The 15,232-nt window shown below is 39.8% G+C and overlaps 1 protein-coding gene across 1 annotated transcript; it reads left to right on the forward strand.

The window, feature by feature from the left end:
• Positions 1–2,799: 2,799 nt before the first annotated feature.
• Positions 2,800–11,109, forward strand: ndufs2 (NADH:ubiquinone oxidoreductase core subunit S2). The gene is made up of 14 exons (XM_072687845.1): positions 2,800–2,942; positions 3,870–3,973; positions 4,623–4,813; positions 5,100–5,220; positions 5,549–5,661; positions 6,487–6,561; positions 6,681–6,758; positions 7,588–7,673; positions 7,828–7,947; positions 8,071–8,200; positions 8,919–9,014; positions 9,533–9,616; positions 10,399–10,456; positions 10,932–11,109. The coding sequence occupies exons 1-14, from the start codon at positions 2,839–2,841 to the stop codon at positions 10,967–10,969; spliced, it is 1,398 nt and encodes a 465-aa protein (XP_072543946.1). The 5' UTR covers positions 2,800–2,838; the 3' UTR covers positions 10,970–11,109.
• Positions 11,110–15,232: the final 4,123 nt, after the last annotated feature.

The raw sequence follows: 15,232 nt of genomic DNA on the forward strand, positions 1-15,232 counted from the left end.
TTTGAGTTTCTAGGAATAATGCAGCCCCACAACTTGGGTAAGATGTGATATTAATAAATACTAGTCAACACTAGTAAAATCACTGTATTTTTAGTAAACAGTTCCTATAATCAGATAATTAGATCAGACTGTTTTAAACTTTATAGTGTGTTTAATATCTTATAATCCAGCCTGACTCACCTCCCTGACCACTCCCACTCCACCCTGTTCTTTTAAAACACTGCACTTCACTTTGTGTGTGTATGTAGTGGTACACTCTCTGGACTGATATCTGTTGCTGTTTGTTGACTACTGATGTGTACCCTCTTTTTTTTTTACTGATGTAAAACAGGTACTGATGTGTACCTGTTTTTTTTTTTTTTAATCTTAATTAAAGAAGGCCGGTAACACTATATGAGCTATGACTTGCTTTTCTATACTGTGTGCATTAGCCTCCTCCTCCTCCTGAACTCAGTGCTGGTTTAGTACCAAACAAAAGAGGCATGAGAGTGTATTATAAAATCTTTGTCGTTTAACAAGTACACTCAAACTGGGAGGTTTTGGCGGTGTGGACAAAAAACTTTTAAAAGAAGAGTGGTTTAAACACACCCAGAGCGCAAGAACCACAGTGTTAGGTTGTGAAATGGGTCCACCTTCGGAGAAGTTCCTCACTGAGGCAGCTGAGAATCGGGTCTGATGCCTAGAGGGCGCTAGAGGGCGCTCTGCTATAGCAAAATTGCAATTGATCCAGAGCGCAGCGGCACAGGTTGTCCTGTACCCTGACGCTGGCCTACAAAGCCAAGAACAGACCAGTCCCCCCGTACATGATGGCAATGGTCAAAACCCGATCAGTACCAAGAGCCCTTCAAGCTTCAAGTAGAGCTTGTCCTGACCCACCATCCTTTAAGATCCACGGAAGACGAGCATCCAGACTTTTTTGTGTCCAGGCACCGGGTTGGTAAAACAAACTTTCCCTAAGTGTCTGAATGGCTGAGTAACCATCTGAACACCCAGCTTTCCCAAAGGCAGAGGTGTAGCGCATGTGGTACAGATATCTGCACAGTGCTAGAAACATACTTGTACATGACTCGTAGTCACCAATGAAATGGGTTCCCTGATACAATGGGTAAATTCATATCTTTTATGAAATATTTTTATATTATATTTCTTATTTTAAGGGAATGAAATTTGAGTTGTTTTCTATGAGTGCTGTTGATAATTATTCCAGTCATCCCAATGAACAAGGTCTTATTCTCAATCCTCTAACCACTGCTTAGCAAACACTGCTGTCTGCCATTGCCTTAAGCCTTAGCATTTTCACTCCTCCGACTTTGCTCATGTATATGAGCAAACCCAACTCTAGAATGTATTTCTGCCTACGCTCTGATATACAACAACAATACTCTATTAAATGTCACCTAAGATTTCTAAATGTCAGTGTAGGAAGAAAATCACACTTACTGATGCAATACCTGGGACATGCCTAAACTGGAGGGGAAAGATAAAGATCTGTAGCTGTATGATCTGTAGATTAAGCGTTGTGTGATCTTGTCATGTCTTACTGTGTGATTGTGGGGAAATATTTTAAAAATGTTTAAAGAAAATTAGGTTCTGGATCAATTAAAGGTCTTTCACAGAACCATTGACCAAAGCCAAAAACATGTAGAAGCTTGTGGACTATTATTTCTATCATTACATACACACACACCAAGCATTTTATTAGGAACACAATACTAATATTGGGTAGAGCTTTTGGGTATTTTTTTTCCATTGCACTATGGTGATTAAAGGGATGAAAAGATGCTTTTTTGCTATCTTTGTGAATGTCCATTATTCCACAGTTAGGTAGTTACTGGAGACCCTCTGAAGCTTAGGGTTTACATTTCTGATAAGAAAATTGTAGACCTGCACCAGGCTGGGAAGAGTGAATCTACAATAGGTAAGCAGGCTGGTGTGAATAAATCAACTGTGGGAGCAATTGTAAGAAAATGGAAGACATACAAGACCATTGATAATCTCCCCCAATCTGGGGCCCCACGCAAGATCTCATCCCATGGGGTCAAATTGATCATGAGAACGGTGAACCAAAATCCCAGAACTACACGGAGGGACCTGATGAACGACCTGCAGAGAGCTGGGACCAAAGTAACAAAGGTTACCATCAGTAACACACTACTCCGAGAGGGACTCAAATCCTGCAGTGCCAGGCGTGTGAAGGTCAAAGCATTTTAAGGTCCTAGAGTGGCCTAGCCAGTCTCCAGACCTCAACCCCATAGAAAATTTGTGGAGGGAGTTGAAAGTCTGTGTTGCCCGCCGACAGCCCCAAAACATCACTGCTCTAGAGGAGAACTGCATGGAGGAATGGGCCAAAATACCAGCTACAGTGTGTGCAAACCTAATAAAAACTTACATTTATCATAATCACCATGTTCAGCATATGCCACAGTGAAAGTAAAAAGTAGTCTCTGGAAGTAAGTGGTCAGTAACTTGATAATTAGCTATCAAGTCAGTTCATGGATAATTTTAGCTGATTGTTTTGTGCTACTAGAAACATGACGCAAAGCCATCAGTGACATGGGTTCATGGGTTCACCAATGTCAACCTTGTTTTAAGAGAATTCTAAAACTTTATTTTCTTACTATCGTACTAAACAGTGTGTAAAAACAGGACACCGCTGCTAGCTGTCCGTTCCTTAGGCTGTGTGTGAGTGTAGGAGCATGTGGTTTCAGACGCAATCAGCGGGATTGGCCGCTGCCTGTGCTGCCCCCTGGTGGTGAGAGGCAGAAGCGCACCGACCGCTCCGCTGGGGGGCAGTAGAAGGACGAGCCTTTACGCAGACAGCCAGCCTGGCCTGCAAACATGGCGGCGACTATGCTGAGGTCGTTCTCCAAACTCGGACGTCCTTCAGTAGCGATTTTTAAAGGCAGTGTTTCGACTCCTGGGTGTGCTTTGCTTCAGAAGAGGTAAATCTCATAACGCAGGTCGGGGGTCCAGTTGTGGGCTGAAAAGGACCGCAGTGTGGACTGTTTATCTGACGCTGAGCGGTTGTGAAACGAGCCCAAAACTCCAGGACAGCTCACGTTTTTAATCAGTGCAATACACAGGACGCTGGTTTAGATCTGCCCTGTGTCATTTTGGACGTTATATACAATGTGCCAGGGGCTGAAAAAGCGCTGTACGTCTTTATAAGCGAGGTAGCAGTAGTTTCATGTCGTATTCAAGCAGCTCGAGCTTTAGCTAGAAAAGCTAGCGCTAGCTCAGCCGGTCAGTCTGCCGGTCAGTCTGCCGGTGTACATTGACTCATAGTTAATCTGTTTAGCAAAGAAGGTCACAGATTACAGGCTCCAAATTTAGGATGCCGTTACACTTGACGTATTCTTCTGCAATGATCCTTAGTTGTTTTGCTGTATGTGCCAAAAGTTTCCAGACAGCCTGTGTACTTGGCTTGCTATTGCGTTCAGGTAGCTACTTTTGAGGCGCACACAGTGCTAATGTAGTTGTTAAGGTGCCACAAACGCAGCCTGTTTAAAATAGCTATATAGAAAAGCATTGCCAATACAGTGAGACTGTCTGGAGCTGCAAGGCATGAGCCTAAGGTCACCATGCCTAGTGCCAAACGTCAGCTAGAGGGGTATAACCCTTCCTGCTCTGGACTTACTCTGCTAATCATCGGGCATCAGTGCCTGACCTCACTGATGCTCTTGCAGCTAGATGTTATCAAATACTTACAGCAATGAGCAGGCAAAGAGTAGAGGCAGTTACACTAGCACTGGGGGACAAATTTCCTACTAATACCCTTGATTTCAGAAGTCTCGTCTTGGAAAAGCAGTGCGATTGCATTGTCCTTCATCATCATTCCAGATAACTAAATGACTTCATCATCCCTCTAGGCAGAAGCAATGGCAGCCAGATGTGGAGTGGGCAGAGTCGTATGGTGGGGCAGTGATGTACCCCAGTGAAATTACTGAAAAATGGTTGCCACCACCATGGGACGGTATGTACGCCATGCAGGCATTGCTGACTAAGATGTTTCAAATACACACACACACACACACACACACACACACACACACATATATATATACAGATTGTGAGAAGTATTGCTAATAGACCTGGAGTCTCTGAAGCAGAAAGAGGCATGGTTGCTATTGGCATTGGGCTGTGGAGCAGTGTGTGGTGCTCTGTCCAGGTTTTTTGGGAGGATTGGAGATGAGATGTGGTGGGGTGGTGATCATCCAACACACTGACCTCATTAATGCTCTTGTTGCTGAATGCAATCAGATCCTCACAGCAGTGCTCCAAAAGCTTAGTAAAAACATTTCTGTACTGGATAATCAGTTACTCTCACAAACGCAGGATTAAAAATTGGATTTCAGAAAAAAACAGTGAATGAGTAAGTGTCTAAATAATTGTCTGTATAGTGCATATTCTGGCCCCTTTTCCCCTCTTTACAATTGCTGTAATTGTTTTTCCATTTCCATTTCCAAAGCGCAAATAATGGATGTTTGACGTGACCCTGAATCCCAAAGCTTTAATTACATAGGGCAGTATTAAAAATTCAGCTTGGTAAGGCTCCTCAGGGTTGTGCTTTTGAGTGAAAGAACTTCACTTCAGGTTAATATGACTTTCTTCTCTCCTAACAGACAGAGACCCTCCAGCAGAGAAGGATGTGTCCAACCTCACCATAAATTTTGGCCCCCAGCACCCTGCTGCCCATGGCGTGCTGCGTCTGGTGATGGAGTTGAGTGGAGAGTCGGTGAAGAAGTGTGACCCTCACATTGGCCTGCTTCACCGCGGTACTGAGAAACTCATTGAGTACAAGACCTACCTGCAGGTACATGTGCTGTAAATTCTGTTCAACCTTTTCTCCATGAATGTGATAAAGTCTGCACGCCCACATGTATCTGGATATATTTAAAAATGTCACTTTATTTCTGTATTATTTGTTCTCTCGTCCACACAGAAACTCTGCATTGTAGGTCACTGGAAATGTAGTTTTTTTTGTTGTAATTTTGTAGTAAAACAGCTTTTTGAAAACTGACTACAGTGTTATATATCTTTTTATTAAGGTTATATTTTAACCTTTTCTCATTCTTCTCTTCCCTTTTGAATGACTGCAGGCCCTCCCCTACTTTGACCGCCTGGACTATGTGTCCATGATGTGTAACGAGCAGGCCTACTCCTTGGCAGTGGAAAAGCTCCTGAACATCCGGGCTCCACCCCGTGCCGAGTGGATCAGAGGTCAGACGCACCTAATGCTGCCCTTAATCTGTGAAAAGACCTCTATTTTGAGTCACCTTGCCGTTGTTACTGCCAGCACCGTATCATTGTGTCTCTAAACAACCTCCTCACAACCTTGCATTAAGTTATATGGCTATTATCATATTAGCTGATGTCATGGTTAGCAACATTAGTTTGTGAAGCAGTTTCTGTGTTCTGGCTTCCTGAATGCAGGGTATATGATGTCTTGACAGGATGTCAGGATTTTTTTTTTAATAATATAAAAAAACCTTGTCTTTTCTTTAGGCCCATATCCATTGATTTAAAGTTCTGTTTTCTCTGCCCACAGTACTGTATGGCGAGTTGACCCGTATTCTGAACCACATCATGGGAATCACTACACACGCTCTGGACATTGGTGCCATGACTCCTTTCTTCTGGATGTTTGAGGAGAGAGAGAAGGTGAGACGGAGCACTACTACCTCTCCGCAGGGGGGTTTCCCCAGTGAAAGTTGTGTAATGTAATTAGCAAGGAATACAGTATCTATCTAATAGACCATATGTAATTGTCAGTGTTTTGTGACCGTGAATAACTGGACCCGCGTGGAGAAAAAGGCAGCAAAAAAAAGTAGTAGCATATGTGGAAAGAGAAGCAGTGCCTGGAAGATGTGGTGGTTTCAGGTTTCATCACATTATTGTGATTTTTATTTTGAAGGAGTAGGGGTGGACGGTACAGCTAGAAATACCTACACTTTTAGGACTTTCCCAGTACACAATACATAACAAATTCAGCTATGCAACAAAATGCACTAGAATTTAAAAAATGTATGTAAAACATAGAACAAGGATTTTAATGTAAGATTTTGATCAGTGTTTATCCACATTATGCTTTTCTAAGCATGCTGCGGATATCGTCAGTTTTTCAACAGTATTTGTTAAGTAATGGTAAAATCACCTCTATTTTGAGCTACTGCTACTTGTGGACATTCAGAAAGGTGATTTGAGAATCTTAAATTAATACTACCAAACATTGAAGATCATACAGAATTTAAAATTCAGATCTCAATAGTAATCATGTAAATGATGAACTTCTTGGAAATGCATAACTCTGCTCTTTTTTTGATTCAGATAAAGAATTCAAGCTCTTGGCTACAAAGCTATATAGCCATTGATGCTGTCAGTGACTTCAGTGTTATTGAATGAAAATATAAAGACAGAGGTCCTCAGAGATATTTGACTATAGCCTTTACATTTATGCTTTCCTGCTTGTTTGCGTCTCTCTTTCAGATGTTCGAGTTCTATGAGCGAGTGTCCGGGGCCAGAATGCATGCTGCTTATGTTCGACCTGGAGGAGTCCATCAGGTCAGCTCAGTGACCTTAGGAGCTTCAGCAAGCTCTAGTTCAGTCCAACACCACAAACTAAATCTACGTTTGGAAAACCAGCCTGAATCTAAGTTTAACTTGTCTGTGTGTGTCTGCAGGACATGCCCCTGGGTCTAATGGACGATATTTACGAGTGGTGTAAGAACTTCTCAATAAGGATCGATGAGGTGGAGGAGGTATGAGTGGTAGAGGTGTTTGTTGTCTGCAGAAAATTACTCAAGAAAATCAATTTTTGTATTGTCCCTTTGCCTCAAACAAGTTTTATTGCGTTGTTTTAGTTTTGCCTATAAGGCAATGATTACTATATGGACACAAGTATTGGGACACCTGCTCTTTCATTGTTGCTCACAAAATCAAGGGTATTAAAAAAAGAAAAAAAAAAAAAAAAAAAAAAAGACAGAGAGTTTATCTTGCTTTTGTTGGAGTAACTGTCTCGACTATCCAGGGAAGGCTTTCTACTAGATTTTGGAGCATTCCTGCAAGGTGTTTTTTTTTTGTTTGTTTTTTGTACATTCAGAAACAAGAGCATTAGTGAGGTCATGATATTGGATAATCACCCCACCTCATCCCAAAAGAATTAGATGGAGCACCATCTACCCCCTCTAACCCACACCTGGCATTAGGCATGTTGCTAATAGGTTCATTTTATATGTCCAATTCTGTTAGCATTACTTATTTTCAGCAATTAGACAAGCTGTGTGTGTTAGCAATGGGTGCAACTTAAAGTAGCTAAAAGCACTAATTAAAAGGTGTCAAATCCTTTGAACATATAGTGTTGTCAGTCTGTATAACCAGGAAAGATTTTGGGGACAGTTTCCCTTTACTTTCCAGCTTACTGTAGCTTATGTTTAGCTTTAACCTTGTAGCATCAGAACATCAAACATGCTGATTGTTTTGTTGTAAGTAAAGGGTTGTGTAAAATAGATTTTTAGACTTACTATTCCTGTAATGTGAAAAGTGTATTTTATATGAATAAGGGTGTTATTAATATGGACATGTTTGCAGATGCTGACCAACAATCGCATCTGGAGGAACAGAACTATTGATATTGGGGTTATTGGAGCAGAAGATGCACTCAACAATGGCTTCAGGTACAGTACACACTGGTGGTGGTTGGGGTTTTTTGCTATTAGTTTGCTTTGTGCAAATATAGTCTTATTGTTATAGCTGTAAACATAGTGTCTCCCTCTTTCTTTCTACATGCAAACAAAGCGTCCATGTTATGTATGTTTGTCTCTCTTCCAGTGGGGTGATGTTGAGGGGTTCTGGCATTAAGTGGGATCTGAGGAAATCCCAGCCATATGACAAATACGATGAGGTGGAGTTTGACATACCTATTGGAAGTAAAGGTGACTGCTATGACAGGTGAGTTGTTTTGCTCTAAAAAGCCAGAGGGATCTTCAGTACTACTCTGAGGGTTTGAACTGTCTAGGTTCAACCGTGAGAATTTAGGGGGAAATATGTGTTCTTTCTCTCTTCAATTTACAGGTACCTGTGTCGAGTGGAGGAGATGAGGCAGTCTTTAAGGATCATTCACCAGTGTCTCAACAAGATGCCTGAAGGAGAAATCAAGGTGGATGACGCTAAGGTCGCACCACCCAAGAGATCTGAGATGAAGGTAGGAACTGAACTGCATGAGCTGTGTGCATGCATGCATGTATGAATGTGTGTGTATAGTAAAGTGCAGTTTACTATAAGCAAGATCTTTTTTTTTTTTTTTTTTTTTTTTTTTTTTTAAACACAGGCAACCTGCACAAAACACTGCAGTCATATCCTGTACTCAGTCACTAACTTTTATCAGTCACCTAATTTTTATTATTACTATTATGTTTATTTCTTTGATGCTGGGACAAAAATAAATGTTTAAGAAATGTTCACCCCGTGTCACCCAAAAGAAATGAATAAACTGTGCTTTGCAAATTAGGGCCGGTTTCCTTATTATTATCTATGTGTAGGTAAAGCAACATTTTATGTAGCATTTTTGCCTTAAATGAGCTTCAAAATCCTTGTAATGCTCCACTGACTGTAATAAGGAGAACAGCTTCTATCATTCCAACTCAGGGCTCTGTATGCTACTGACTGCACTGTGTAACTTTGGTGAAGCAGGCAGGACAACGTTGGAGTTATTTTTGTGTAAAATCTACCTCATCAGTCCACACGCTTCTTTCAGTAACCGATGTCTCAGCTTGTTTAAATGTCATTTATTACACTTTCCAACTGTAGGGGGAGCAAGAAATATTTCTTCTCCCTTAATACCTCTTTACATATATACAGTAATTGCCAAGAACGTTACAACTGTTGAACGGTATACAACAGAGTGGCTTTTTGTGTTTTAGATGTCAATGGAGTCCCTCATACATCATTTCAAGCTCTACACAGAGGGTTACCAGGTTCCTCCAGGAGCCACATACACAGCAGTTGAAGCGCCAAAGGTAAGTTTACAGATAGAATCAAAAAACAATTCCATGAAGAAGCGTATTGTCGCTGTCCTTTTCTCTTCAAGTTGGTGTCTTTACAAGAGAATGGGAAAAGACCTTTTTAATTGTCAAAGTAAACATGGTTTAGTTACTTTTTTTCAAGGACATTTATTTTGGACATTTACTGTTTTTCAATTTATCATGAAATTTTGACACTGTGAAGAAGCCCCAGATTCAGATTATGAAAAAAGAAAAGCAGAAAAATGTGTGACTGTGATCAACTTAATTGTAAAAAGAATAAATAAATCTAAAGGAACTGACTTCCTGCCTCTTTTGTCTAAGTATTAATGAATATATAGGTTTGGAACATTCTTCAAAGCCTGTGCCTGTGGACCCACATTTCCCTTTCAACAACTTTGAATATTTCTTAATAAAAAACTGGGCATTTAAGAGGTCGTGTGTGAGACTTTTTTGGTTGTTGTGTGTGATAATTGTATCATTTATATGCTGGTATGCTGCTGCTTAATCCACAGGGTGAGTTTGGGGTGTACCTGGTCTCTGATGGCTCCAGCAGACCCTACCGCTGCAAGATCAAAGCTCCAGGCTTTGCTCATTTGGTAAGATTGTACTGTATTAAAGATTGTTAACACTGAATAATGAAGCTGGATAGAAAAGAATATTAAAAAGTGTGATATAAAATATACTGTAAAACTATTGTAGTATTGCACTTGCTTTCTGCTTGCCTGGATTTTGTTTGCCTTCCGTAAGATATGTATAAAGGTGAATTGGGGTGGGTGACATGGGGTTTTTCTATAATGGCTAAATAAAAAAAGCCCTTGCCTAATGTTTATTTATTTATTTAGTCTTAAATTAATTGTCTTGAGAGCTGTATAGGTAAAAGCACATTACTCTCTCTTCCCTGTAGAGGGCACCAATATGCCACTTAGGCAGCATTCCACTCATTATTATCTTATTTAACAGGGTCTGTTGAGACCAAGTTCATACTGAAATGCTATACAGTATACAGTAGATACAGTTACTCTTCCAGTACACCTGAATAATGGGTTTGGCACGGTGAATGGTGTTCTGGTGCCATCCACAGGGTTTCCCCTATATAAATGATTGAGAATTCTCTTCTTCTCTCTTCTCAGGCAGGCTTTTTATCTCCCCATTATTTAATTAATTAATAAATAAATATTCTCTATGTTCTTTTGGTGGGTGTGTATGAAATGCCTGTGAGCATAAAGAACCTTTTGAAGGTTTAAGCAACCTTCCCTTGATGTTCAATAGAAGTCTCTAGCAAAAGTGTCATTCTCTGCCGTCCCTCAAAGAACTCTTTGTTTATATTTTAAAGTGCCAGACTGTTCTTCCTCTAATGCACTGGTGTATTTTTATGTAGGCTGGTCTGGATAAAATGTCTAAGGGACACATGCTTGCTGACGTTGTGGCCATCATCGGTAAGTAAATGTGAAATTTTCATGTCAACACTTTAAGCTTGTGTCACGCGAAACAAAAGTTTGTGTTTGTGCAGTAAGCTCACCAAGTGACAGTAATGATTAAAATATATTCAGACAGCTTAATCCTTAAGAGACGGCATCCAGTCAGCACCCACCCACTGTAATCCTTGTCATTATTGTGCAGCACACTAACAGTTTGAAGCCAATAGTTTTAGACTCTTCGGTCAGAAGTAGTTCTGTCAGGCTCTGATTGGGAGCAAAGTTGGCAGGCTTTCTGGCTAGCACCCAGGCTAACATTTATGATCTTACAAACACTACACCTTTTGGAAGCTACTGCTAAATCTATTTTAACATGATTTAAAAATATTACATAACTAGAAACTCTTGTGTTTATCGGCACCCTTGCTCTTTTTGGTGCCTCTCAAGCTATAATTTCTTTTTATAACCTGCTTCAAAATGTCCTCTCTCTTTGCAGGCACTCAGGACATTGTGTTTGGTGAGGTGGACCGTTAGAGAGCTGTGATGACTGGCCTGTGCTCACCTGTTTAGTTCTGTCCTTCAAACTCACTCTGGTAATGCTATAATGGGCAACTTCAGTCAAGCCTCTTGTATAAAAGCTTATTAAACTTAATAAATATTTGAAGTCTGTGAAACTCAGTGTTGTCCTTGTCATGATGTACTCAATCATTGAGTCTAAACTTGTAAATAATCTGGAAGGGATAAAAAGTTAAATATTTATTTACTAGTTGAGTTATCAGAGGTATACAGATTATCCAGCCAATGTTTTGACGCAGGATTTGACAATTTTAGTATTGAAAAATAATGACCGTCCAGTTATTTTAGAATCTACTAATGAGACTAGAGCTGGAAAGTGGGAGGAGTGTGGTTCGTTACATTACTGTGTTGTAGTGGGCTGTTGGTTGGTGTTATTTTTTTTCAATGCACAGAGTAGATTGCATTGTTACACCTTTATGCTTATGCTTACCACCCCTGCTCCCTTATGAGATTTTTGTGTTTGAGGTGTCTAAATTGGTTGTAGTCAGAAAGTGAACATGACACATTGCTGAAAGATCGCCTTCTTCCTATAGCCGATGTTCTTAATAATGGCTAGCTGAGAAAAGAAGGACAGAATGATAAGTTATATTGTTTCTTAGGTTTTCCTCATTATATTATAATGAAAACTTTAAAGGAGAAGATACTTATTATTACTTATTACTACAATTAATGCAAGTAGTAAGATTGTATTCCAGGCAATTTGATAGCATCTACATCGATTTTTCTCAAATCACATTAGATAGCGTTTTTAATATTAATAATAATTAAAAAATGTAGACTGAAGATTTTCTAGGTAGTTGACATTTGAAGGTATTAATGACCCGGTCAAATCATAGGTAGTCCTTTCTTAGGCCACTTTTGGTAGGTACTGAACACTGGGTACCAGGAACTCTTCACTAGACCTGCTTTTTTGGAGGATCACTGTCTCCAAATTAGAAAAATGTGCTTGCCCATTTTCCCTGCTCACTAGCTGTTCAACTGAACAGCTAGTGAGGCACCAATATGTGTATGTATGTATGTATGTATGTTAGTATGTTATTCACTTCAGTTGTGGCTTTTATGTTCTGGCTAATCAGTGTATATATTTAAATCAGTTTTCAACATATATGCTAGCTATTGTATAGTGCTACCATGAATTCCTAGACATGAACATCACTCCTAATGATGTGATTGCTCTTATGAATCATAGTTCTGTGTAGATTGAACTGGTGTGTCGCAAGGGTCCAAGTTTTTAAACTGCTAATTAGTTACTGAATTTTTATTTTTTATTTTTTTATTTGTCATATTGAGTCATGTTGAGTGCTGTGCCTTCTGCTCCCAGAACTGCTGTGTTCTGGTAGGTGAATATTAGCACCCATAAAAATAGCTGCAGTGTCTGTCACTTATTGTTCCACCCTCTGAATGACTGTCATGGCGAAACACCTTTTTCTCCAACCACATGCTGCCTAAGTCACTTCCTGTGACCTCATGGGTGGTCTGACACGTACACATGCCAAATTAAGCACAGCTGTGAGTGTTTAACAAACTACTGCTCTCAGAAGTGCTGTCTAGGTTGAACTGCTACTGCTGAGTACAGAAAGCGGTAGATTTGAGGGGGGAGGGGGTTTGAACGTATGTAGTAGAAATTGTATGTGAGGGGATAAATTATGCTTCTGTAGATTTTAGGTCAGTGCTGTTGGTGCACCATGGTGCTTTTACCACTAGAAAGCAGCATTTGCCTAAAAAAAAACAAAACGAACAAACTGGTCACCCTTACCATTAGATGGACCATTTACCATTTTCCAGATGTTAAAGGATGGGTGCCTCTGTGACATACTAAATATGTCTGTGTAGCCTTATGTGACCTCATTATGGTCGCATCACGTGTACTCTATCAAAATGACTGAGTAACAGTAGCGCAACAAATTATACATTGAGTAATGAGATATAAAATGCATATGGTATGTTGGTATAGTGTATTGTTAACTAATTCCCTACTAATTTCGTACTTCCGACCCCCACAGTCACTTGCCCCCCAACACTTATCGTTTCCATAATAAACAAATCCAGTATTTGCTTAATTTGGTGTGAAGTTTAAGCTTGGCTTCCTGCAGCTCATTGTGTATAATTCACGGCTACGCAGATGTGGCTGTACTGATACGTTACATTGCCCAGTTCTTTCACAGTTATCCCTTGCTTTTATTACTATATGCTTCCAGTCATTTGGTTTCCTCACACTTGATCAACAGCTGAAGGCTAAGCACATTTAGATATGCTAGCTTTGCAGTTCATTTGTGGTTAGCATCAAAAGATATTCCCAGAATATTACAGCTATTACTAGACACTGCTGTTTCATGGGGAAATGCATTATTTAGGCCTATACATATAACGGCTTCTTCACTTTGAGATAACACTCTATAGCAGTTCAGAGTGAAACTGAAATCATTCCTTATTTCTTTAAATAAGTGATGGAGATGATGTATATATATATATATATATATATATATATATATATATATATATGAACATTTTGCTCGTCTGTTGAACCATTAATAGCGTGTCTTATAGGCCGTTGAAAAATCTACTAATTCTAATTCTACATGTTACATTGGTTCCAAAAGGCTGGACCATTCCCTACCCAGGCTCTGGAGTTTCAATGCACTGCACAATTAATCTGGGATGAGTTTCTTGACAGCATCTTGGCACAAAGATGAGTCTTAGTAGGTCAATTTAACATGAACACGCGTTGAACACGCTCTCTGTACCTGTTGAAATCTCCTTAGTGCAGGGCAATATACAGAATGGGGTAACTCATTTGCTAGACCTGTGAAATTGTACAGAGTTCATGCAATTTGATGATTTGTAGGAAGCTTTAAAATAAATAAATGTGTTGAGACACAACTCAACTTTAATTTGTTGGCAAATAAACATAAGGCCTGAATTCTGATACAGCACACAATTCATGATTTCTTTACCAATAGCAGGTTGTCCAGGTCCTCAAACAGCAAAACATCTCCACACTGCTCTACTACCACCACTTAAGGACTGTCCAGGGCACCCCCACCCCCAAATGTGAATTGAGCGTTGGTGTTTGATTTGGTCGGCAGTGTTTTCTTCTTGTGAATGCCATTCAATCCCTGTCTTGCTGTTATGTGGATGGGCACTGATGAAGGCTAAAAAGACTTCTGAAAAGAATCAACAATTTTCCTAGGCTCTCACACTGTGGTTTGGAGATGCTCTAGAACCTAGAAAATATTTTAGCCCTTTCCACACTGATATACCAACTCTTCAAGTGTCACTCTGATATTAAACTTCAATATGAGAAAAAGTTATAATTGTCAGTTATGTTTTCATTGGTTAATATTACAATAAAAGAATTTTCACTATAAAAAACATTGTATATAAGTTTATCACTTCATGTTGTTTACAAAATACTTGGTCTATTTAATAAATGAATATGACTGATGGTGAAGAAAAAATGACCCACTCCAAGACGACATGCCGGCGGAACCAGAGCACTTGCCTTCTCTGATTAAGTGAGAATTCTGAACGGAAGCATTGCGACTACTCAGATCCAACCAGATGGCTCAAAACGCAGAGTGGACAGCTTTTCACCTTTCAGAAGGGCAGTGACTCCTACACTTACATACAGCTAAAGCACCCAGGCAGTTTTAGGCCCTGTCCTATTACTTACGCTTGTACACTCATACCCCTCATTTGTGTGTGCAAGGCTGTAGGGTGTTCTATTTCTTTACTATTTCTATTTTTCATGTAAAGATGCTCACAAGCTCCCCCCATGAGCACTTTTATAGGAAATTATGTAGGTCTCACTGCATCCTGTGATGTTTTTTGCATAAACCAAAAAAAAAAAAATCTAAGAATCTGTTATCTTTTTCTTTATCGGGATTGAAGTGATTTTGTGGGTCATGTGTCTGAAAATTCGTAAGGAGGAATTTAACTTGTAGTGATCTCAATGTTTCATCATCTTCTAAATGGTTTGGTTCTGCCAACCACTTATCCATTTAGCAGCAACTGCGGTGTTCAGTCAGCAGTGTCAGATATAGGTGATGGGACGTGAGGTGAAGCAGAGGTGGGCAATATGATGATATTTTTTTGTATTGTAATTCATTTTGCTATCGTGATGCACAATATTGTTTTGTAAGCACATCAAATATGTCATCACTGCTTAAAGAACACTGACACAATGCAAACAGTGTAACTGGATGAAGTGCTGTATTTTGA

Source organism: Salminus brasiliensis, chromosome 9 (genome assembly GCF_030463535.1).
Source record: "Salminus brasiliensis chromosome 9, fSalBra1.hap2, whole genome shotgun sequence".
Taxonomy (NCBI): domain Eukaryota; kingdom Metazoa; phylum Chordata; class Actinopteri; order Characiformes; family Bryconidae; genus Salminus; species Salminus brasiliensis.

Excerpts from the sequence above, each read along its gene's own strand:
- ndufs2 (XM_072687845.1), top strand. The coding sequence starts at position 2,839 with ATGGCGGCGACTATGCTGAGGTCGTTCTCCAAACTCGGACGTCCTTCA. Across the intron at positions 5,221-5,548 it reads CCGTGCCGAGTGGATCAGAG|TACTGTATGGCGAGTTGACC; the intron begins GTCAGACGCACC and ends CTCTGCCCACAG. Across the intron at positions 7,948-8,070 it reads AAAGGTGACTGCTATGACAG|GTACCTGTGTCGAGTGGAGG; the intron begins GTGAGTTGTTTT and ends TTCAATTTACAG.